At 41.4% G+C, this 24048-nt stretch overlaps 3 protein-coding genes across 5 annotated transcripts; 1 reads left to right on the top strand and 2 right to left on the bottom strand.

Annotated features, from left to right (window-relative positions):
- The first annotated feature begins 341 nt into the window (after nt 1-341).
- Nucleotides 342-7135, top strand: LOC121191729 (rabenosyn-5). The gene is made up of 12 exons (XM_041053096.1): nt 342-446; nt 1203-1491; nt 1765-1899; nt 2019-2119; nt 2258-2303; nt 2404-2565; nt 2671-2933; nt 3125-3195; nt 3307-3393; nt 3484-3586; nt 4067-4171; nt 4267-7135. Exons 2-12 carry the CDS (start codon nt 1329-1331, stop codon nt 5368-5370), a joined length of 2340 nt encoding a protein of 779 aa, XP_040909030.1. The 5' UTR covers nt 342-446; nt 1203-1328; the 3' UTR covers nt 5371-7135.
- Nucleotides 7136-7276: 141 nt separating this feature from the next.
- mrps25 (mitochondrial ribosomal protein S25) lies at nt 7277-11508 on the bottom strand. The gene is made up of 4 exons (XM_041053122.1): nt 11292-11508; nt 9186-9292; nt 8977-9064; nt 7277-8605 (listed from the first exon to the last, which is right to left on the bottom strand). The coding sequence occupies exons 1-4, from the start codon at nt 11423-11425 to the stop codon at nt 8416-8418; spliced, it is 519 nt and encodes a 172-aa protein (XP_040909056.1). The 5' UTR covers nt 11426-11508; the 3' UTR covers nt 7277-8415.
- Nucleotides 11509-12887: 1379 nt separating this feature from the next.
- Nucleotides 12888-22995, bottom strand: nr2c2 (nuclear receptor subfamily 2, group C, member 2). Of its 3 annotated transcripts, none has more exons than XM_041056292.1 (15): nt 22865-22995; nt 21036-21120; nt 20620-20715; nt 20177-20377; nt 19905-20010; nt 19566-19745; nt 18665-18821; nt 18460-18550; nt 18021-18211; nt 17630-17807; nt 17287-17408; nt 16996-17135; nt 16361-16498; nt 16123-16228; nt 12888-15583 (listed from the first exon to the last, which is right to left on the bottom strand). In XM_041056292.1, exons 2-15 carry the CDS (start codon nt 21093-21095, stop codon nt 15409-15411), a joined length of 1941 nt encoding a protein of 646 aa, XP_040912226.1. In that variant the 5' UTR covers nt 21096-21120; nt 22865-22995; the 3' UTR covers nt 12888-15408. The 3 variants fall into 3 exon arrangements, 2 of the variants coding, with proteins under 2 accessions (XP_040912226.1, XP_040912234.1); XM_041056300.1 differs by having other exon boundaries at nt 18066-18211; XR_005895321.1 differs by lacking the exon at nt 12888-15583 and having other exon boundaries at nt 16124-16228; nt 16964-17135.
- Nucleotides 22996-24048: the final 1053 nt, after the last annotated feature.

Genomic DNA, 24048 nt, shown 5'->3' with positions numbered 1-24048 from the left:
ACCTTTGAAATTTGAAATAGGCCCAAGTTCAAATATTGCTTTTTTTTTGGACCAGCAGTCAAAAACCCAGAAGCGTTGAGTTTACTATCCTAGAAAACTGTGAAAACAGCCAGTATTGAATTTGTGGCATGTTTATATTTAATTGATCAACTAGTCTAGGTGGAAATAAGAAATCTGCCATGTAGTCTACAGTTAGCAGTAGTGGGTTTTGCCCCTTAGGATTTATAACAGCCATGGTTTCCAAATGAAATACTCACATTTTGATCCAGTGTCGATGAAGCCCAGTTCGTGTGCGTTTCGTGCTGTTGGTCCCTCTTCTCTTCCTGTACAGACTGAATGCTAATCACATGACCGGGCTGCTGTTGCTGCTGGTCCTGCAGCTGGTGTTGTCGAGCTGTCAGAGAGAATCCAAACTGTCAACAGCACAGTTATTGTTGGATACATTTGTAAGTATAAATGATCCGTCGTGTCAATAAGTCCGCGAGTACTTGTTTTGGTGAAGTTGTGAGTTTTTTTGTTCCCGCGTCTCTCCAGTTCCGCAGCGGGATTGGAGAAACGTTGTCTGAAGAAAAGCGAGAGCTGCTGCTAGCATTGTCCAGCTAACGTTACATTATCTGTGAAGTATAACGGCGGCCAGCGTTACACAGATATTAAACAACACGACTCAATATGCAAATATCACGCATAAAACAAAATAGCGTTTGCTATAGTTGCTCGTGTAGTTGGGTTTGTATTTCGCTGACTGCGTGGGTTAGGTATATGAGCTCCCAGTTAACGTTAGCTAGTAAACATGTAGCGTTAAGTTAATTTTAATGGGCATGTAACCAAGAAAAACCTGTGTAACGTCAAACCCTGTAGGACGATTTGTGCAACTCACAATGCTGTGTCTGCAGCAACGTCAGCTCGTTAGCTATAATTTTAAAAAACGAAAAAAAAAAAGATGTAATTCTTTGAGAGTGGACTAAATTCCAATTGAACCTAACCAGTCTGTATAGGTGGAATGAACCTTGTTACTTATTTTTATACCAAGAAATTTATTACATGAAAGTGAAGGATGCATTAACAGATTGGCATAAAAGAATAAAAGTTGCAGTCTCCCAACTAGAGCATGTGTTGGATTTTTAGTAAACTTAGTACAAATATTCCCAAAAATAACTGTAATTCGTTTATTTAGCCTCAGTCTCCTTTTTCCTTCTCTTAAGTGTCCCAGGATTTTCTCGGGCATGATGGAGCTAATATGGGGTGGGTTGCACACCCTGTGACATGTGGACCAAAGCAGGATCCTCCCACCTCGCACCTCTGTTTCAACAACACAGCCAGCTGCTGTCATGGCCTCCAGCTACCCACCCCCCTTTGAGGGCACAGGTGAAGTGAAGGAGGGCTTTCTTTGCCCTCTGTGCCTGAAAGACCTTCAGTCATTCTACCAACTCCAAGACCACTACGAAGAGGAGCACTCTGGGGAAGACCGCCATGTGAGGGGACAGCTCAAAAGTGAGTCTTGGGTATTGTATTTAATGACTTCTTCCTCAAAAAGAAACTTAATGAGCTTTAATTTAGATATAAGGACACTGCAGAGTTGGTGGACCAGGGGAAACTGTTGCCAGGATGAACTGGCAGAATATGATGCTGCAGCTTCTCAGGGACAGAGAACAGATGAAAAAGGAAAATGCTGATTAAGAGTACTCAGATAAAAGATTAATCAGTTCCTACGCATACTGTATAATATCCTTTCTGCATTTCCTTCCTGCATTTCTCTTTGCACAGGTTTGGTTCAGAAGGCAAAGAAAGCCAAAGACAAGCTGTTAAAGAGGGATGGTGATGACAGACCGGATACTGGCAGTTATGAGTCCTTCTATTATGGTGGAGTGGACCCCTATATGTGGGAGCCTCAGGAACTGGGTGAGACTTTCGTATTATTGCTAGAAAATATCAGAGGCAGTTGTATATGTTTGATTATGTTATGATTATAGTTGTATATTATGGTTATGATATATGATGTATTCTCTTTTCTTTTGTAGGAGCAACTAGAAGTCACCTGGACTTCTTCAAAAAACACAGAGCAGCCAGAATAGATCATTATGTCATTGAAGTCAACAAGCTCATCATCAGACTGGAAAAGGTGCGCTCACAATAGCAAATCACTGCTCAATCAAACCATGATTTTTGCTGTGCTGTTGTTGAAATTATACTTCTATACTACTTATACTAGATGGGCTTAACCGTGCCAACTCATGTACCATGAAAACTCTCGTTTCAGTTGACATCATTTGACAGGACTAACTCAGATGCCGCCAAAATCAGAGGTTTGTCCTCATGTGTTTCCATTACGAGTCTCACCCTTCCCTGTGTATGTCATTATTTATTTAGCATTATAAACTAATGAATGTTCATCCTCCTTTATAGCCATTGAGAAGTCTGTAGTTTCATGGGTGAATGACTCAGATGTCCCGTTCTGTCCGGACTGTGGAAACAAGTTCAACATTCGGAACAGACGGCACCACTGTCGCCTCTGTGGATCCATTATGTGTAGGAAGTGCATGGACTTTGTCCCCTTACCTTTGGCCCGTATGTATGAAGAAAATTTACAAACTCCAAACATCAGGTTTCCTGCTGAAGTCAAGTTTTGTTATACCTGTCTCATTGCTGTGAATTTTTTTTTTTTTTCCACAGAAAAGCTGATTAATGGGACTCGTGAAGCCCTGTGTGTACATGGAAGCCCCGGCCAGTCCCAGTCTCCCCCAGCAGGAGGTGGCAGCAGTGGTATGGGCTCCAGGAGAGGCAGCATCAGCAGCCTTAGCAGTGTAACATCCATTCTGGAGGAAAAGGACGACGAGAAGATCCGCTGCTGCCACCACTGTATGGACACACTGTTGAAGAGACAGCAGAAGTTGGAAGAAAAGGACCTTATGCCTGATATAGTGAAACTTTATGAGGTTGGTAAATGGAACAACATGAAAAGGATCATTGCAAAACTCACAATGTGCCTCTTAGTCTGGTCCCAGTTGTAGTGCAGCTGATTCAGTTTTCAAGCATTCTTGAGTTTACACTATTGTGTCCTTCCTGTGGAGCAGTATTTTTCTTCTGGGGTTTCCTGTTGTTCACTCAAACCTTGTCTTTCTGTCAGAGGCTGAGGATGTGCATGGAGAAAGTGGATGAAAAGGCTCCAGAATATATCCGAATGGCTGAGTCTCTCAAGTAAGCCTCATATGAAAAGTAGTTATTTAATAAGCATGACTCAATTTAGAAATGATCTTTGATATCAGGGACTATTCTGTTGCTTACCGTCATGGCTCTATGCTCTCACAGTGCCGGAGAAACCACATACAATCTTGACACTGCTGGTGGATTGAGGCTGGAAGTACAGAAATACTATGAACTAATTGATGCTCTAAGGTACATACATGAATGACTGTTTCAAGTTTGAATTGAACTCCTCTGTCATGTTTTACAAGATCAAATGGGAGTTGTGTGTTTTCTTGTCAGTAAGAAGATTTTAACACTCGGACTTAAAGATGATCCACCACCTCATCCAAAGGCGCTGCAGCTGCAGAGGATGGTCCGGTATACAGCCACACTATTCGTTCAGGTGAGGCCAAGGTCACACAGTGCTCACTGTGAAAAAAGACATATGTCACATTCAGACAGGACAAATATTACACACATTCGGCAGGTAATATTATACCCACCTGTATCACAATATTAGTCATCCTTTGTGTGTCTTTCTGAATGTTGATTAGGCTACACCTTTACAAGGCAAAGACAGAATCATCTTGCCGGGTCTTGATCTCACAGGGTTTATTTTTCATGTTTTCCTCCCTCACATAAGTTGACTGATGTTAACGAGTTATCCGTTAGGTTAAAAATGTAAAGTGTCTCTCTGGACTGGACTTAAATTATAAGAGGACCAGAGACTTTGCTGAAAAATTAAAATCACTGACCAGCACAGGTAATACTGAAATCAACTTGCATCCCCTAGAGAAATGAATCCTGTCTGAATGGGGCTAAATAGTACCTTCCAATTATCATTCTGGTATTTAAACATTCTTTGTTGTTCTCGCTGTTTTAGGAGAAGCTGTTAGGTCTCATGTCGTTACCCACTAAGGACAAATATGAAGAGCTGAAAGAAAAGAGGAAACAAGAACAAGAGAAGAGACTCCAGCAAGAGAGACTGGTGAGTCTGTGTACTGATACTTCTCTTGATTCTTTTTTTTAATCAGTCCATATGGTACTAAGTGTATATACTCTGCATGCTTTCCTGTTCAACAGGCAGCCCAGGAGGTCCTGAAGAGGAGGCAGGAGTCTGAGAGAAACCGTCCACCTGTCAGCACCAACGGAGAGCTGCCGCAGGCCCCTAGAGCACCTCACATGACCAAAGCTGGTGGCTGGCTGCCCTCCGCAGACTCTGTTCATACACGCAGCGAGCTGGAAGATCCCCTCCTGCAGCAGATTGAGAACATTCAGTCATTCCTCCGTCAGGCGCGGGAGGCCCAGAGAACAGATGAGGTTGCCATGTTGGAGGAGAACTTGCGTCAGCTGCAGGATGAATACGACCAGCAGCAGACCAGCCTGGCCATCGCTCTCTCCCAGAAGCTGGCTGAGGAGGAGAGCATGCAGCAGGGGGAGTTCCATCGCCTGGAGGCCTGGGAAAGGGAGGAGAGGGAGCATTTGGGCCCAACTGTGGGCTCCATGCAGCCTGCCTTCACCTGGGAGAGGTCTCTGGATATCAGCCCGACTGGGGGCTTTCAGAGTGAGCAAGACACTGCAGAGGAGGATCTGACTCCTAAAGCTGAGAGGAGTCCGCCGTCTGTAAGAGCGTTTCCTGCACTCACAAGCCAGGAAGAGTCGCCTCCTAGATTGAGAAGCTTAGGGGGGCATGTAACTCCCCCTGGTGGTGAAGGACAGAACAGCACCTCCCTTAACCCTTTTGATGAGGAGGACTCCACTCCCATTGAGGAGGATCCATCCAATCCTTTCTTTGAGGACATCAAGAGGGAACACAAAGAAGTAACCAATGGGAAGAAAGAATACAACCCCTTTGATGAAGACGTCGAGGAGGACAAAGAGGCTGAGACTGTACCTGGCAACCCCTTTGAGGAGGATGACGTCACTGACCCAGGTAATCCTTTCCTGGAGGCCTCGGGGAATTCTCCAGGAGTCTCGACCAACCCCTTTGAGGGAGAAGATGATGATGAGCCATTGCCTGATTTGGACATGATAGAGGAAGAGCTGCTGCTGCAGCAGATTGACAACATTAGGGCCTACATTTTTGATGCCAAGCTCAGCGGCCGACTGGACGAGGTGGAGCTCCTGTCAGAAAACCTGAGAGAGCTACAGCACACTCTACAGGAACAAAAGAAAAAGAAGCACTGACACCTTTTCTTCACCCCCCCCCCCCCCCCCCCCAGTCACCTGCTACCAAGTCCTGCAAGGCTAGCTCACTTTACATGACTAATGAACCCACTGATTTTAGTCTGGGTGAGGTCTGCTGCACCACAGAAGGTTAGTCCCAAAATTAAATGCACTAGAGATCAGTAGTCTGGAATGACTCCATTAATTTCCACATATTTCTAAACCACTTATCCTGCACACGGTCTCAGAGGGCTGGAGCCTATCCCAGGATGCACAGTTTGTACAGGCAGTGTTGCTGAAGATATTAACCCTGCCGTATCAGTGCAAACATGAACAATGGGAGATAGAAGAATTTTTTTTCATGGGACAGTCGGATGGTTCTTTGAGCTGAGTCTGGCTGAGGTCTTGTGGAAGTCAGAATGTGTGATTTGGCTCTCTGACAGAGTGAAGACATAACAAGTTACCATGGCTGAACGAACCAGCCACGAGAGCAATCAACTGAGGCACAAAATCCATGGTTAAATAATAAATCATGTCAAGAGCACTTTTGCTGCCAAATTACATTAAGAGGACTCCACTGATTTAGCATTGCACTGATACAAAATTAACAGTATTAGAAACAATATATCAAAACTGATGCACCAAAACCTCAGATGTCATTGTCAAAACTTAATGCCTACATTGCCCACAATTCTAAACTCAACTGCCCACAGCTCAGTCGGAGATTTGGTAGTGTTATAGTAGTAATGGCTAATGTAGCCTTGAGCCACTAGCCTGAAGCAGAGATGAGTAGCAGGCTACAGAGGTCTGGTAACCTGCCTTCTTTCTAACTTCACACCCCCAGATTTTTTATTTTTTGTAGTCTTAAACTCAGTCACTTGAAAACATTCATCAGATTTCGTGCAGCTCTGCAGCCACAAAAGGCTTTAAGCAGCTTCTTCTCACATATGCAGTAATACTCCCCAAGACCTGTAAACATACTTTGATGTGTAAAATCCGTGGAGTTCCCCTTTTAATTCTGCTGATATTTGTGTTATCGTGTTACTGCATCTACAACTTCAGTTTATTTGTGGTTATTGAAAAATTCCTACTGTTCAGCTCTTTAATGCCAAAGAACCAAACCATGCATGAGGGTTCTAACTGAGCCATGAACCATTCTCCGACTAAATAACCATCTTTTAAATGGTTAAAGTTAAAGATAAACAAATGTTGTTTTGGACCATTTGAGACCGTTGTTGGGAAGCCTAGTATATGAAGGAAACTGATCATTAAATAAATTGTTAGATATTAATATTTGATCACAGGCCTAAATCACAAATTCTGTCACACCGCTTGCAGCACCTATGACCTTTTTCTCATAGATCTGAAAGGGAAGTTAAAAGCCCATTACACAGAATTAAGCCATTTTTGTTGCTTGAAAGACATGCTGATACTGATGTATGTTTATGATCTAGTGATTGTAAGGAAAAGCTTTTCATTATTAACCACACTGCTAACAACTACAGGTACATTTGTGGCCCAGTATCCATGACAGAAAGGTTTTTGTTCTAATAGCTCTTCATTTCAGTTTCAATCAAATTTTTTTTCTGTAAAACTGAATCTAAATGAACCTGTTAGCCTCTTCTTGTGAGGTGACATTTTCTCTGTCTGCATGGTTGAAATGATCCTGAACATTCAGTTAATGAATGGTTTTTTGGTGCGTCTGGTCTGCGTCATGCCTTTGACATGATTACATTTGACAGCTTTATTTATTTTATTTTTTTAAAATTGCATCTTAAATGCCACAGTGAACAAAGAAGCTTTCCGTGCCCTACTGTGCGACCCCTGCAGGTTGTGATCTTGTTGTTTACAGTGGCCCTACTGCCTACCCGACCTACTACTATCCAACTGCAGCACTTGGGTCACATGATCTACATGTCCGCGTGTGTTCCAAGTTCTGTTTTGATGCTCGTCTCTCTGTTGAGCTAGTGGCCAAGCTTGTGTTCCTGATTTTGTCCTTTTTTTTTTCTTTATAAATTTGGAAGAAACTGATAAAATTTCTCAAAACGTCACCGTTGGCTGAGACAGATATGTATGTAAAGCATGTTATCTGTTCAGTAGTTTCATTTAAGAAGTCCACTGAAAGTTCATCCAGCCAGCTCGTCCTGTGCTCACCATGTACATACTAAACACTATTTGCCAAGGGACACTGTAGGCAACTTTACGTCAACAAATAAGGCACCAGAATTCACTAAAATCTCAGTGCGTACAGAAATTAAATGACTAAATCCTTAGGTCAAAGCAACATTTTTAGACATATATTTACACTACATGAATGCCAGCAAGTATTATCACTTACAGTGCTGCTAGGTCTGTGCTTACATCAGTCTCTTTGTGCATTCCAGTCTGTCAACCTGTCCATATTTCTCTTCATTGGCCGAAGTGTTTTGTGTTGTCTGCTAATGTCACACTGCTTACCTGTGACATCCACAGACAACTGTAAGCAAAACATGTGACACTAAATGTTTTGTGACAGTGTGAATAACTTGAGGAGCTTCTTAATGTACATTAGCAGTTGATTTTAGCTTTGGAAGTAATTTGACTAACACCTCTGTATTTAAAACAATAACTGCAAAAAAGTTAAAGTTTTGGACACACAGATATTGATTTATTAACTTTAAAAAATTCCATCTCGGCACCAATAAAAAAAAAAGTTGTCTGCAGGAAAATATGGTTGTATTTCTCTCTTTTTTTCCCACAAATATGGTAACTGTGTCTGTTCATTCTAAACTTGCTCGTGCCACTCACATTAAAATATTAAGGTACTGATCACTTTTTTAAACTTACATGTAGTCGGAAAAGCGGGCACGGGCAAATTTGGGTTTTATTTGAATCGTCCACATTGCTACAGTCTTCTCACATCTGAATGAGGAATCTTAAACCAGAATAGTGGTACCCATTCACCTGTGCATATTTACAATGAAATATGCAATGTCTCAGTCTTTTTATGTAATTGTACAAAATCAGACCTAACAATAATAATATAATCTGGAAAATCAGCAATAATCTGCTCTCCTTTTCAGCCTCTTACTCCTGTGACGCTGCCATCTGGGTTCGATATTTTCCCGTCATCTCCTTGGGCAGCGGCTTTGTGCCAGGACACGGCACCTGGCCCTCCACCTCGCAGATACACTCCCTCAGACAGTACTTCTTTGGGCCAAAGTTGGCGGGGTTGGAGGCCTGCATCTTGGCCCGGGCTTCAGCTTGTAACACTTCTCTGTGAGCAGAGAGAGAGAGTAAAATAATCACATGAACAGATCGTGTGGTCACTGCGGGAACGGGCCCTTTTCACAGCAGACATTTTTGGGATGTCACAGTAGGAAAGGGGCACATGTAAATAAGAAAAATAAATAATGACTTCTATTTAGATGCTTCAGCTCCAGCCTCCTGTTTTCGCTACTATATATATATATATATAGAGGGAGAGAGAGAGAGAGATATTTATATATGTATAAATAATGTTATTTATACCTGTTCTTCAAGGAATGAATTACACATAAGTGGTATAGTATGCTGGAGTTATTTGCTCTAGCCAAGTTAAATGAAAAATTGAGAATAAAGGAAATAATAATGCTAATAATAACTTACTCTGATTTGCCTAAAATCTTCTTAACATGATGTGAAATTTTTTTGTAGTCCTTCCCTTCCACATCCACTAGTACTTGCTCCCCATCATCTGCATATGGGAAGAAACGGGAGATTAACCCAGCCTCATACAATATTTATAAAATCACACAGTTATCATAGTAATAATAATTATCATAATACAGGTTAAACAACAGTGCAAAGTTACGCACCCAGGTAGAACCTCAGGAATGGTGACGGTGTCATATTTTTGAACATCATTATTTGGACCCACGGGTTCCTGTACTGAATCTGAGGAATATTGAAGAACACAAACTTTCTGCAAGACAAAGGGAGACATTACACAATTGAGCAAGACTTGATCTGAATGTAAAGTCAACTAAACAATTTAGAACTGAAATGTTTGGTGGACTGATCCATTAGTTGATCAACATAAAATAAATAGGCACTCTATTTTGAAAATGTATTACATCGTCTGTTTTGGAAAGTAAAAATTAGCATGTTCCAGATCCACTAATCTGCATATCTACTGATTTAAGTGTCTGCCAGAGGTGTGGACTCGAGTCACATGACTTGGACTCGAGTCAGACTCGAGTCATGAATTTGATGACTTTAGACTCGACTTGACAAAATGTAAAGAGACTTGCAACTCGACTTGGACTTTAACATCAATGACTTGTGACTTCACTTGGACTTGAGCCTTTTGACTCGACAAGACTTGCTACTTTCCTCAAAAACCCAAAGATTAAAAAGGATGTTATTTAAGGAACGCTCTGTATCTTTCTTTGTATGTGTGCGTCTGTGTGTGTGCTGTCGGCACAACATCCAATCAAATTAGATCAACGTTGTTTTGATCCGACAGCATCCATCCAATCAAATTGCAGGACAACCAATGAAGACGGACTGTCAAACAGCGCGCTAGCTGGAAAAAATGATACCAAAGATAGTTTCGTTCGGGTATAAAAACTACGAGGTGGTCAATAAAAAACGAATTGCAGTATGCAAAACATGTGGCTCGAAGATTACAGATGGAGACGCAACAACTTCGAACTTCGTTCGACATCTAAAGTTGCACAAAGAAAGGTAAGTTCTGAATGAAAGCTTACATTTATTGGCTAAGTAGCTTTTTCTTTGCTGTGTAGCTAAATCATTGCAAACACGGTAATTTGTTGCGTCTACTGCGAGTTCACTCCCTTATTCATACCTTTGTTAAGTATTTTTTTAACAGGGCTATGGTTGAGGTACTTATACATAACATTAGTCAAGGTATCACACAGTAGACGGCGGTTAGCAGCAACGCATATTTTAGCCACCTACAAAGAGGCAAACCTAATAAAATCAAGGTCACTTTAAATGTGCGCTATATTAAGAATATGTGTACCGTTTTAGCTTGCTGTCAGACGGATTTTTCCGACAGGAAAACAAAGTTATACTGCTCGTTGTTCTTACTCTCCAGCAGTCCATTGACGAAAAAACAAGTTAGCTTGCACACGTGAGTTGCTGGTCTACGTGCTGCAACGTAACACACTAAGATACAAAATATATTATCACACAATGTTAAGATTGATATTAATAATATGAGTAATTAAGAGTAGTTTCAATACAGTTCATGTGTGGCTATAAGGGATGTTCTGACATCTGTTTAATATGCTTACCTCTTACATAATATATTATTGCTGTGTGGTTAAAAGGACTCGAAAGGACTTGAAACTCAAAGTGTAGGACTTTGGACTTGACTTGAGACTTGTCAATCTTGACTTTGGACTTGACTCGGGACTTGCCTGTCTTGACTTGGGACTTGACTCGGGACTTGAGGGCCAAGACTTGAGACTTACTTGGGACTTGCAAAACAATGACTTGGTCCCACCTCTGGTGTCTGCTATAATTAGAAAATGAATATCTTTGGGGTATTCACTTTTTATTGACCAAACGATTCATCAATTAATATACTAATCGAGAAAACAATCAGAAGATTTATCGATAGTTTTGAAAAAGCCTGTAAGCTGCACCTCTAAAATAACAGAACCGACAGTTAAGTACCTTCCACTTTTCGTAGCAACGGCTACTTCCATACTGCCTAAGACATATTACCGTATAATGTGAAACAGAGATTGGTAGAATAGCGCATGTACAGTACTGCTAGTGTGTTAGAACAGGCACTGTTTCTGCTGAGATCTCACTGCAGTTTTAACTGTTGCTAGAATGAAATGAGCCGTGGATTGGTAGAGAAAGCTGAAGCCATTTGAAATAATGAAGTTGGTGCTGAGAAACGCTTATTAGCAATCAAACAGACCACACGGCCAGCTGTTAGCTCTGACCTTGCACCGTCGCTGAGCTCTCCATGTGTGTTGTAATTCACCGTCATGATCTTCACTTTGTTTTTAAAGATGATGTCGCCCTTCTGCAGGTACTCCAGGGTCCTCCTGATCGGAAACCTTCCTTTCATAGGCATTTTAAACAAATTCTTATCTACAAGATACCATTTGAAACCTGCCTCTTCCAGTAGCCACTCGCACAGGCACACGGATAGAGACGCGTTTTGATGACGCCGCCACCCGGGGGCGGGGCAGAGCGGGCGGTTTGGGGAGGCTTGGGGATGGCTTTGTTCATAGTAACGAATAAACATGTCATGCAGTGTAACACTGTGGCTGACAGATGCATTTTAATAGTTTTTGGACAACAATGGAGCTTTATGGCACAGATGAATAAGCTTTATCAGGCTTTAGCTACACACATTAAATTAGGTATTAGAGGTAGGCTCGGTTTATTGTCCGTTTAGGTCCTTTCATGGGATTTGATGACCATAAGAAAAATATAAAATATCATGGAACTTATCCTTTAACGGAACACTCATATGCTCATGTATACAGTGAAAGCAAGAGATACTGGTAACTGTAATGATTCCTCCTGTTGATATTGGCCATAAAGTGTCATGTCACGTCATGTCATCATCTGCAGTGGCGGTTCTACATTGAATTAGTCCCTATATATACTCTATATACATAAAAGTGGCAAAAATATACACCATAAGACACCATATAATATAAATATTGTTAAAACATGGCGGTTTGTGTGAAACCTTTTTTTTGGGGGGGGGGCACTCGGAGGGGATCTTGCCCAGGTAGTAATTCAGTGTAGAACCACCACTGGTGGTCATAAACAGTTTCACTTTATCTGTGATATCCGAGTATTGACTGACATCTGAAAGAAACTGTCTTCTCATCCTCAGTCTCCAGTATGAACAGACTCATTCTTGTCATATTTCATGAATAATTGTTTATTTCTTATAACATGTGGCTTCAGAGAAGCCGGCCCGAGAGACTGGAATGCTGATACAGGAGCTCAGTCATTAATACATTTGTTTAATATCTTCATTGGTGTGAGGTAGAAATGTAGGGTTGTGACAAACTTGAGCAAAACATGAATGTTTGACTTTCTCAATCTCAATGTTTGAAGACATACATTTTACATGAGCAAAAAATATTTACATAGTATAAAATTTTAACCATCCACAAAGCTGAAAAAAAAAAAATCTGCTATAATATCCTTTAATGTGAGAGCTGCTCATGGTTGATATTTTAAAGCCACAACATTTAAATCAACATTTTTCATACGGCATTTAATAAAATGCACTTAAGCAACTTCTTCATGCACTGCAATGCACTATAAAAAATTATAACAATGCTCCTTTTTAGGGCAAACAGCGACAAGATTATAAAACCCCGTTTAAAAACAACATGCACTCATTTTAATGAAATTACATGTACAAAGGTCATTTCACACCAGTGCCTTTACAAACAGTCTGTATGGGTTTTAAACCTCATTGTTACAATTGACATTAATTTCACGAGACATAATCATTGTTGACTTTACATCACCGTTGTCATTCACGGTGCTGTGGATGCTTCTGAACCATTATACAATTAGGTGAGCCAATGCATATCTTCATATGGTCTAAGACAATGATACACTTGAGACTGGCTTCCCAGAAGATCTTTTTTTGTTTGTTTGTTTTTTTCTAGTTAATTTTATTTTAAATCAGGGAAACCTGCCCAAAAGTACTTTAAGTACACTTAAGTATGCAACAAGCAAATTTGTTCACAACAAATTAAAGTTTTTAGAAAACGTACAAAACGCAAAGTTTTAGTCAGCATCAATGCAGTGGAACGCCACAAAAGCTGATTGATGTGCACTTAGCAGAATACAAACGCAAACACAAGTACAAAACAGTAGCATAGCTACACACAGGTAACGTTTCTGAACCCAAAATCTTTAAGATAATGTATTTTTTTTTAAAGAAACAATTGCCACTGATAAATACACATACAAAATGCAGTTTGAAAACAACAGTCGTGATGTTAATGACACAGAAGGAAATAACATATAATTGATTGTCATAAGGGGAAAAGTGATGAGGTGATTGCACGGCTTAAAATAAGGACATGTTCATGATAACCCAGAAACAAGTGTACCTAAACACAGCAACACTCCCAAAACTAAACTCTCTGAGATGTCATTTATTATATATAAAAAAAAAGGACAGGTGGTCAATTTAATTTGCTAATGTTGCTTATGTGATTTTGTGAATGCAAATTAAAAATGAAAGACAGAATAAAACCAGACACTGGTCTCGTTGTAATGAGCAGTAATCACTGTGCGGCAGCTCAATGGTGTGATAGCCAGTGCTTATGAACACATTGCAAATCAAGGGTTGAGGTTTGAGTTAGCGCTTGTACCTGTTTGGAGAGCTCTTTCCAACCACAGTTGTCAACTTTTGAAGTGGATCAAAACTTTTCATCAAAGTTGTCCTAAAACCAAAAAGTGTTTTTTCTTCACAATTCATGCATAACATGTACATCTGTTAGTCAGTGTTTTCAATAATGAAATTTCATCCTTCGTGGCTTTAAATTGGTCTCCAGACATGATTATTTGTGATTAGGTACCAACCGACCTGTCACAGGTGACCTTAATTGAGAACTGACCATCATATAATGCTCTGAAAGGTTCACTTGAGGTCAGAAAGCATTGAGAATGCCACATTTAGTGAGACTGTGCGATGCTGACCTCAACAGGGCCATTGGGATGCTGCAAGGAGGCATGACTCAATGTGAAGTTGCAGACGCAGTGGGGATGTCGCAAAGTGTCACTTTCAGAGCCTGGAACAGGTTCAGAAGGTCTGGTAGTGTGAGTCTACGGCACGGCGGAGGCAGACAACAGGTCACAACACAGAATCAAGACCGATACTTGGCCTTCCATGCCCGCAGAAATCGTTTCAACAGTTTTCCAATTCATTTCGTTTGTTTCACAGTACGAACTCCTGTTTTGGGTCCTTCTTCAAGCTCTGATTTCCACAGATATCCGGTGCACATATCCAGTGCATCACCCTTTTGACCATTGTCTTGGCTCCTTGAGGTACTCCAAAGGCACTACACTGCTGCACTGCAGGAAATAATGTTTAAAAGGCATTTCCAGTCTGTTGTGACACGGAAGTACTGAGCAACTAACAATTTTTGGTTGCACTCTCGTCTTCAAGTATGTGTGACAAGTCACTTCACACCTTGTGACGCTCAGGTTGTCTGGTCACCATCAAAAGTGATGAGGCATGAAATTCCATTGATAAAAACACTGATAAATGACCGACTTACATGTTATGCATAAATTGTTTTTTTTTTTGATGAAAATTATATTATTTAGATTCAGTTAGAGCAAAGAACTGTTCATTCTGTTCATGTCAATTGTATCACTTTCAAAACTGGGAAAAAAAATATATATATATACTTACAATTAATTCATTGTTAAAGTCTGAATTCTCAATTTAACAGCACAGTCAGTAATCATACACGTTTATACTGTGCCAGTGTTCACCAAAGCTCAAATAACTGCTTTACAGCTTCAAAGTACATACTCAGATTTTACTTTAGTCCTGAGATTAGACTTTTTAAATACATGAAATTCCAATTCCACATGTAAAATTTCTTTTTGTTTTGTTCTCACCTGATGCAAATTATGTATGTGATCAACATGAGAGCATGATAAGGCTTAGATAAGACTACAACAATTTGAAAGGCTTAGGCCAGAGGGTGAAGTTCACATGAAAAGAGCTTGAAGTGCTATAAATACATTAAAGGAGACGAGCATAGTCGCAGCTGCAGAGAATTCCTTTTTCATTTACTTCAGAGGGGCTGAGTTTAGGCCAGAAACTCAAGATTACCCACACTGCATCAGATCCAGAGGACATTCCATGTGTCATCCTGGCTCTCCAGTGCCAGATCTTAATCTACCAAGGATTCCTGAATGACTTTGTACCATGCATCGTTAGAAAACAAGGGGCCACCGCAGTTCATTTTGGACTGGGGTTCAGCAATAAAACCTCTGAGCAACAAAGAAAGTACCATCTTTAAATCCACAGTTCTGAGGTGTTGGAGTGATGGGGTGTCATTCTGCAGGGTCAGACTCCTGGCTGTTATACTCAGCCGTCTCCATCTTGAGGATGTAGGGAATGATGCTGTCAATAGAGACGTTACCTATTAAGCCAGTGAAGAAGAGCTCCTCTGTGATGCTCGAGTTCATGAGGCGCAGGGCGGGGAGACGGGTCAGGATACGGGTCAGCCTGGGAGAGGCAAGCACACAACAGTTCCAGTCATCCTGATTGTTCACAGAGGTTTCAGGTAAGGCTTCTATCCTCTTCTTATTGATGCACATTTTTTTTTTTGTATGGCCTGTTAGTAGTTGTTGAAACCATGAGGCTTAGTGGTGGTTAGATCCCCTAACCCTAAAAACAAATCATTTTACCAGTAGCACCTGTGCTGTGATATATGGCATGAAAATGGGATGTCACCAGTGTGCTATCACTATCACTGACGCAATGAATGCTCCTGTCTGGTAGCTAGGCTAGTGGCACTAACCATAGCTATAAAGGCAAACAGTGAGTAAAGCAAACAAAGCCTTGGACAAAGTTTGACCATTAAAGTTCACTACATGCCACTGGGCATCATGTCTTCATGGTGGAGAGGTCATGTGGCTCAAGTCATATCTATTTCTTGACATCCTCCCTCTTCATCTGTGTTTATAACGTGTCTGTCCATCCTGGAATATCCCAAATTTGTGATTTGTGACGCTGGGCTATTTAGAGTGGAGGTATGAATGTACCTGTACATGTCATCTGGATAGGTTTTCTGCACGTAGTCCTGCAGCTCCATCAGAGCTTTCTCCTGGAACTTCTCAATCTGCCCACTGCTGTCCACACCTGGGTGGTCTGATGGCAAAATGATGCAAATACAGGTGGTTTCATTCACATTTCTGTGCCATTCATTTCATTTAACTGATAACAGCTATAATGTCTATTAGTTGCTCGATTAAGAAACATATACTTTCTCTACAGACTCACCAGGGCTGAACAACACGATCGCCTTCAGGTAGGCATATTCGTAGCTGTCAGTCTCCAACCTTGTCATGCTGTTACAGAACTCCTGAAACTTCCAGATATGCTCCATCACCTGCTTCACCCTCTCCCCCGAGAGTTTGTCTGAGACAGGAGAAAACACCCAGTATGGTGTATCAAATATTCATAATTAACTTATTTTTATTAAGTTGTTTAAGCTTTATCGAACTGTTAGTAAAACACATTTTGTCATGTTGTTTCTTGAGATACAGTTGCCTCATTTGAGCCAACAAGACAGTAGTTGGGAGGTGCATAAATTCTCCAGTTTACATTGAACTTCAATCAGTGGCATCTGAGCTGTCGTGTCTGACATGTGGACAAATAAACAAATGATACGCCATCTGGAGCTCATAACTATAACTATATTTCATCATTATCTAATCAATAACAGCCACGATGTCACAGGCGCTTGGTAGATGAATGAGGCAATGGGAAAAACGTATCTACAAATGCTCCTCAGAAGTTCTTCTCTTCTTTAGCCCTAGCTTGTTATAGTAACAACTTTAAACATCACATTTCTTCACTCCTGTTTATGTGTGTGTGTCCTACTGTGAAGTGATGACGAGGTCTGTGCTCCATACCATCCTGAATGCTGCTCTGAAGGTGGTTAATGATGGCAGCGAGGATGGTCGACAGGTTCATCACATGAGCGCACTGAGCAAGACCCAGAGTGAACAGCTCATTCCAGCAGGCTCGCACCAGACTGGTGTTTGCCTCTTGACTGAAAAGGATTAAATAAAGACAGGAGTGAGCTTGCGGATAGCACTCCTGTAGTCTTCACAACATTATATATTGTAAAACCATAAGAGCTTGTATAAGTGTTATTTCCTGGGAGTGTAATTTAAGTTATCGTGCGTCAAATACATTCTCACCCGAGAGCTGAGAAGGCAGGGATGGAGCGTGCCCAGTGCATGGAGAGGAAGAGAAGCCTGGATGCTGACTCACAGATGTAGTGTACATTCAGATACTCTGGCATGGGGTTGGGCATGGTCAGCTACAGGAAAGAAGGGGGTAAAAAAATAATTTCAAAATACTTGACAGGAGACAGAAAATGATTCATCAACAGATGAACGCCAAAGAAAAGAAACATAAAAGAAGTGTCTTAATTGGGGTGTCCCGGTAGTCCAAAATTTGAATCCTGCCCTAGGGACCCTTGTTGCATGCCATACGCCCCTATTATTTTAGCCATTGGCTTTACGAGTCGACTCCACCCACCTTAAAGCCAACATGGCTGTCAGTGAGCAGCGGGCCCTCCACCTCGATGATGGGGGTCTCCTGGTCTCGACCAATCAGCTGAATTGTTGTTCCGGCAACACACTGTGACTTATCTGCCAGACTCTGTCCGACCCCTGCTTCTGGTGGGTTGAAGACTTTGGCCAGGGTGTCAAAGGCACTTTGCCCAACACACACACACACACACACATTTTAATTCACTGATCTGACAGACAAGTTGTCTTAACTGCTTTTTTTGCCTCTGTAGAGACAAAGTCCTTTTAAAATAATCTGCTTTTAAAGAGGCCGCTAACATGACACGTGAGGTCAAGTCAGACCAAGAAAAAAAAAAGTTTGCAGACTTTTAAAGTGAGTGATGAAACACTGCTGATACCTCTCAGAATCACACTCCCCTCCTCTCTGTGCACTGCTGACTGACCGTGTTATCTCGCTGGCAGATTGCTCCTCATGCTGGCTGTCTGAGGTGTCACCATTGTTTAGGTTTTCTTTTAATGAGTCGCTCAGGTTGGCCAGTGACGTCACCACATTGGCTAGTGTCCCCAGATCCCCCTGACCAGAGTCCAGCTGAAGACAAAAGACACAAGGCAGATTATTTCACATAGTGCAGGCCAAGATCACTTGCCACTTGATCCATCTGAGATCCAAAATTAGTAGCATGATTAAGAAAAAGGAATGGCAACTGCTTCTTAAATCACATTGAAGGTCTAAGTAAATATTGAATCTACTGTAAATCAGTTCTAAAAACAAACAAAGGAGACAGGCAGTAGAGCAGACAGGTGTTATATTCACTGTATCTGCAGAGACATCTGTACCTTTGAGTCAGTGGCCAGCAGCAGAGTCCCATCACTTTGGATGACCGGCTGCTGGATGTTAACCAGCATCCCCTGGTCCAGCAGGCTGGATCTGCACATGACACAAAGCATTTCCAGTTCCAAATCCAGTTTAGACTCCTAGAAACAGAAAAAAAAGCATAGAGCCCGAGCCTGGGGTTTGTCTGTAGTCCTGATTCCCACTGACCTGGAGCCATCTGTCTCTGTATCAGAGATAAAGGTCGGAGTGGCGATGAGCGGGCTATTTAGGTCCTTGCGAATGTAGATCTTCTGGGTGGAGGCAGCACAGTTGGCATGCTTCTCTCTGGGCACTATATCGATGGGTTTTCTCTCACTTTGGACAGCTGGGGACAAACAGTAAGAAGACAAATTACCTTTTTCCAGTGGTTATAATACATAAAATGTTCTTTTTCTGATTGTTCCCTCAAATGAAGACAAGCATAGATAGGCCGAAACATTTATTTCTTTATTAATACCAAAGGGAAATCGCAGACACAAGTAGAAATTCAGTGTCTTGCTGAAAAAATATTTCAGTGTTGCTTTAGATGTAAGGTCCTTTTGGTTTAAATGGTTAGAATTCTTCAAATTATTAAGGAAATGCAATGGACCACGGAGCTAAATTAAAAGAACGCCTCCCCTCTCTTCACAGTGCAGATGCATAATCATGGTTTCTGCAGTGTTCACCAAATTAAATGTAAGACTCTTCTTTTTTCAAACCACAGGGAATGCAATTTAATTCCTTTTTCATGGCCATACTGGTCAAATAATTACAATTCCCAGTAACAGAATTAATCAATTAGCGTGACCTTTCTGTGGCAGAAAATGGATGGATGAATTAACCAATTTAAAAAAGAATGAATTAATTTCAGTTCCTGGCTATTAGCAGTGACAGTGTTGATACAGATGTTTCGGTCTATGGCAGGCAAGAAAAAAGACCTTTGCAAATTCAACTTAGGAATTTTTAATACCTTCTAAGGCCTGTTTCTAAGATTTTTTAAGCAGATGCCCGGAAAATTCCAAGCTTGTTTTTGAGTTGAAGTGTATTTCTGTCTCCATGTATTGTGTCCTGAATTGGGATGCAAACTCACACTCAGTCTTCATCCCCATCTTAAGGCATTTCCTCAGCCGACAGAACTGGCAGCGATTGCGGTGGTGTTTGTTGATGACGCAGTCCTGTTTGCTGCGGCAGCTGTAGGTCAGGTTCTTCCTCACGCTACGCTTGAAGAAGCCTTTACATCCCTCACAACTGACTGCTCCATAGTGACGCCCTGAACACAGGGAAAACTAGTCAGAGTGTCTGAGTCACTGTGTGTGCGTGGGTGAGACTGTGAAGGTAAACATACTGTTTGATTCGACATCTGGATGCATCAGTCAAAATACATACAAAATACTGCATCTCCGGGTAAAGCAACTGTAAGCTTTAGTACCTGAGGCTTTGTCCCCACACACGACACAGTACTCCACTGGCTGCGGGCGGCTCAAGTCCCCCGACTGTCCTAACAACCGTTCCATTGACACTGGATCTGTGACGATCTGAAAAGCAAAGTCAAACACGTGCCATTGAGCTTGAGTTTCACCTTAATGTCTGTATCATAGTTATAACAGTGTCTGAAAATAGTAACAAATATCAAGACCAAGATGTTGCCAAAGGCATCGTCACACTATGTAGCAGGGGGTGGTATTAGGGGTAAAACTGTACCTGTATCCTTCCTGGCATGAGGTTGTCTGCAGCAGTGAAGATGAGCTGCTTAGTGTTGTGGCTGTCTGGTGAGGCCAGGATAACCTTGCCCGCCCCTGAGCTGTCAGCCGTAGTGAGAATGAACTGCTGCTTGGGAGCACTGGACGGGTTCATCGCTGTTACTATCTGGATTTTCTGACCTGTCTGCTGGTCAGTTACAATCTGAGGGTGATGGAGATGGAAGAGAGAGACACAAAGAGAGGGAGGTGGAAATGGACATACATCAGTGTGGTTGAAGGAGAAAAAAAAGAGGAGGGGGGAGAGATTGAAGATGGGAGCGCTTAGTCACATGTTGTAACGTCAACTTGTTCACTGCTGCTGCTAGTGTACCGAAAAGAAGATAACATCAACAGATAGGAGCAGTGTCACATTCTCTGAAGCCAACTAGAGTGTACAGTAGTCACCTGTATTCGCTGTGGTGTTGTGGCAGGCTCAGTGGAGATGACCTGAAAGCGCTGTGGAGACTCACTCATCACTGAGTCTGATGGAGAGGATGATACCTATAATTTGCAACACATTTTAACACATTCAAATTACAATCAATACATCTGCAGGATAAATTTATTTCACTTGAGTGTGTGTAAAACATAGCCATGTTATCATAAAACATTCTCCATGCATAAAAGAGAAAGCTGTCTGGAGAAGGTATGTCTCTATGGCAACAAATAAAAGCAGCATCTACTCAACCACACAGCCAAAGAGAGCAGCACCACAGTTTTTCTCAATTTAAAAATAAAAAGAGAACTTTATATGGGTTAAAATGAACAACTCAGGCTGCCAGCAAACTGTACACCATGAAACTCTCCCTCTGCACACTCACCTCTGCCTCGTGCTCAGAATCCACTTTCTGCTGAGAGAGCAGATTCAGGTTGGCTGTCATGATGATGTAAGGTCATTAGTGAGGTCTGTTTGGAAAGATGCCACAGACATTAATCAACCACATAGGTGCAAACGGTCACAGAACAGCAGGTCAACACTGGGATATTTTTAGAAATATAACATTAGTGCAGAAGTATCATAGAGGATGCATTAGTTTTATTTCATCTTGGTGATTTAGTGGGGACATTTTGTCTGATTTACGCAGCTTGGATTACCTTGTTTTGGTGAATTGTTATAAACATATGACCAGTTATGAGAGGAATTTATGCAAACAAATTTTGCAAAACGCATGCTTCAAAAGGTACTGTGTTGTCAAAACTCTACAATATTCTCATAATTTTTAGGTACTCTCTGGTGCATAAAAAGGAAATGCTGCGACAAATAAAAAATCCTCAGCCAAGACAGAAAAATTAAAAACAACATTCTTTCCAACACAAAACTGAAAATAAATTAAAGCTGCAGTGATCTATTTTCTACAAAAACAATATATCAAATTACCAAAAAAAACTGTTGCAGGTTGCAGGTTTAACAAAATATATCTGACGGTCTGTTTCTCTGTTATTTACATTTTCCATCCATATCACACCTACTATAATATCCTCCGTGGACAGAAGCTTTAAACAAAAGAGTCTGTGTGACAAATCCGGTCTTGGCATGACTACAGTGATATCATCACAGGTCAAATCCATGACCTCTGTGCGTGACCTGGGCATAGGATTTGAGTTTCACTGATAAAGAGAGAACATTGATAACTGTACTGCACTACAGTCTGATTGAACGACACATTGTCCAATATGACACTGCAATTTTCTTCACAAAACAGACCCACTGTGTTCTTTTACATGGGATTTCATACCAACATCTAAAGATAATAAGTTTCAATTTTTCAATTAGACAATTTTTCATTATCTTTGCGTAAAAAAATTACTCAATCGATTAACAGATTATCAAATGAGTTTCCAATCACTTTTCTGTCGCTCGCCTAATAGGTTAATCGACTAACTTCCCAGTTTTGACTCTGTCTTTGTTGAGTTGGGGTTATAATCCACAACACACTCTGACAGCATGAGTGAAAACTGATTAATGTGGCTGCAGTGCTCCACGGGCTCACTGGCTATTTACTGATTGGTGCAACACAATGTCCATCAATACCTCTATCCCCAAACACATCACAATACAGAACAAAATGGAGAATCTGGCTGTCAGCCAGTAACACTGGATACGAATCCTTATGATAAATATATTGGTGGAAAATTTCTTTCCAGACAGTGCAGGGGACGACTACTAACGTGCTGGCAGTAAATGTAAAAATGAAGCTTTGGTACATAAAGGCATAGTTGTTTCAACCCACTCATGTCCCCGGGATGGCAAAGGTAAAAGGGTCGAGTTCATCTGCAGCAGCTACATCTTTCCAATGTTAGCTGTTTCAGCTAACGTTAGCTTAATACATGTAAACCAAACAAGGGCTGCTCCATGAGCCGACTCAACCCGTCTCTCCCCCTGGATTTGTCATTTTTTTCACAGAGATTGGTTCAAGTTAAATCGACAGGGATGCCGTATGTTAACTATTAGTTTAACTGTCAGTAGAGAACATCCGCGTAACCACACTGAGCCCAGCGTCTTTGCCCGGATCCCGAGTTGCCGGAGACGGGCAGGAAGAGAGCACCGCATCGGCTAGCTAACAAGCTAGCCGGGAGATTAGCTGCGCTCTTTTATGATCCAGTATCTCCGAGAGGTTTCTACGGTTTTCAGTCCGGGACTGAGACTTACCTCAGGGAAACGGCGGTCGCGGATTTAGGACGCTCTGCTATTTTATAAAATATTTGTTTTGGTTTTCTTCTGTTAAAGGTCATAGTTCGTGACCCCGCACCGCCAGCGCGTTGATGATGGTTGAGGTTTTTTTTTTCTCCTTCCTCTCTCGCGTCCCCGCGTCAACCCCCCCATCCGCCCCCTCCGCGCGAGCCAGACAGGACTGACGTCATTATGTCTGAGGACTTTGTCAAGTTATAGATTATAGACAGTGGTGGTGGAAGAAGTACTCAGGTCCTCTACTCGAGTACAAGTACCAATACAGCAAAGTACAAATTACAGCTGTGATGCAAATTCATCACAACGCTTTAACATTTCGTTGTCAAGTCAGTTTAATTTGTATAACGCCGAATCATAACAGAAGTTATCTAAAACTTAAAGCTTTTCACATACAGCAGGTCTGGACCGTCCTCTTTATAATATTGCTTACAGAGACCCAACATTACCCCCAAGAGCAAGCACTTGGCGACAATGGCCGGGTTCTGTTCAGGCAGAAACCTTGAACAGAACCCGGCTCATGGTGGGCGGCCGTCTGCCTTGACCGGTTGGGTTGCGTGAGGGAGAGAGACTGGGTGGGCAAGAGAGAACAGGGGGAAAGACAACAGCACAGTGCAGGTTCCACATAATAATAATAGCAACACTTAGAAATAAAACAAAGACAAGAACAGGACTAATTATAATACAAACAATAACCATAATAAGAGTGATGATAGTAAGAAGCAATAATAGGACTGATAATAATAGGTAATCAGACTAATAATGGGTAGGTAACGCACATTTCATTCATATTATAAATACAGGCCTATAATTCCTGCACGGTTTTGTTTTTCTGATAATCCTGCTCTCAGGATTGCACTTACTCTGCCAGTCACTGTGGCTCAAGCGGAGAGGAGCTTTTCAAAGCTAAAGTTGATCAAGTCGTACCTGAGGTCAACCATGTGTCAGGAATGGTTCACTGGCCAGTATCAATCACTCAATAGGGGAGCAGGTTTCATATGATATTATTGATGATTTTGCATCAAGGAAGGCCAGACAGGTCAGGTTTTAGTTTTAGTTTTAGTTTGTTAGTTTTTGTTAATAGTGTTTTCATTTGTGTGATGAAGGATTTGTGCTATTCAGAATATTTATTCTATATTTTATTTGTA

Source organism: Toxotes jaculatrix, chromosome 2 (assembly GCF_017976425.1).
Source record: "Toxotes jaculatrix isolate fToxJac2 chromosome 2, fToxJac2.pri, whole genome shotgun sequence".
NCBI lineage: Eukaryota > Metazoa > Chordata > Actinopteri > Toxotidae > Toxotes > Toxotes jaculatrix.
The sequence above is the reverse complement of the archived record's forward strand: the minus strand, read 5'-3'. Positions and strand labels throughout refer to the sequence as shown.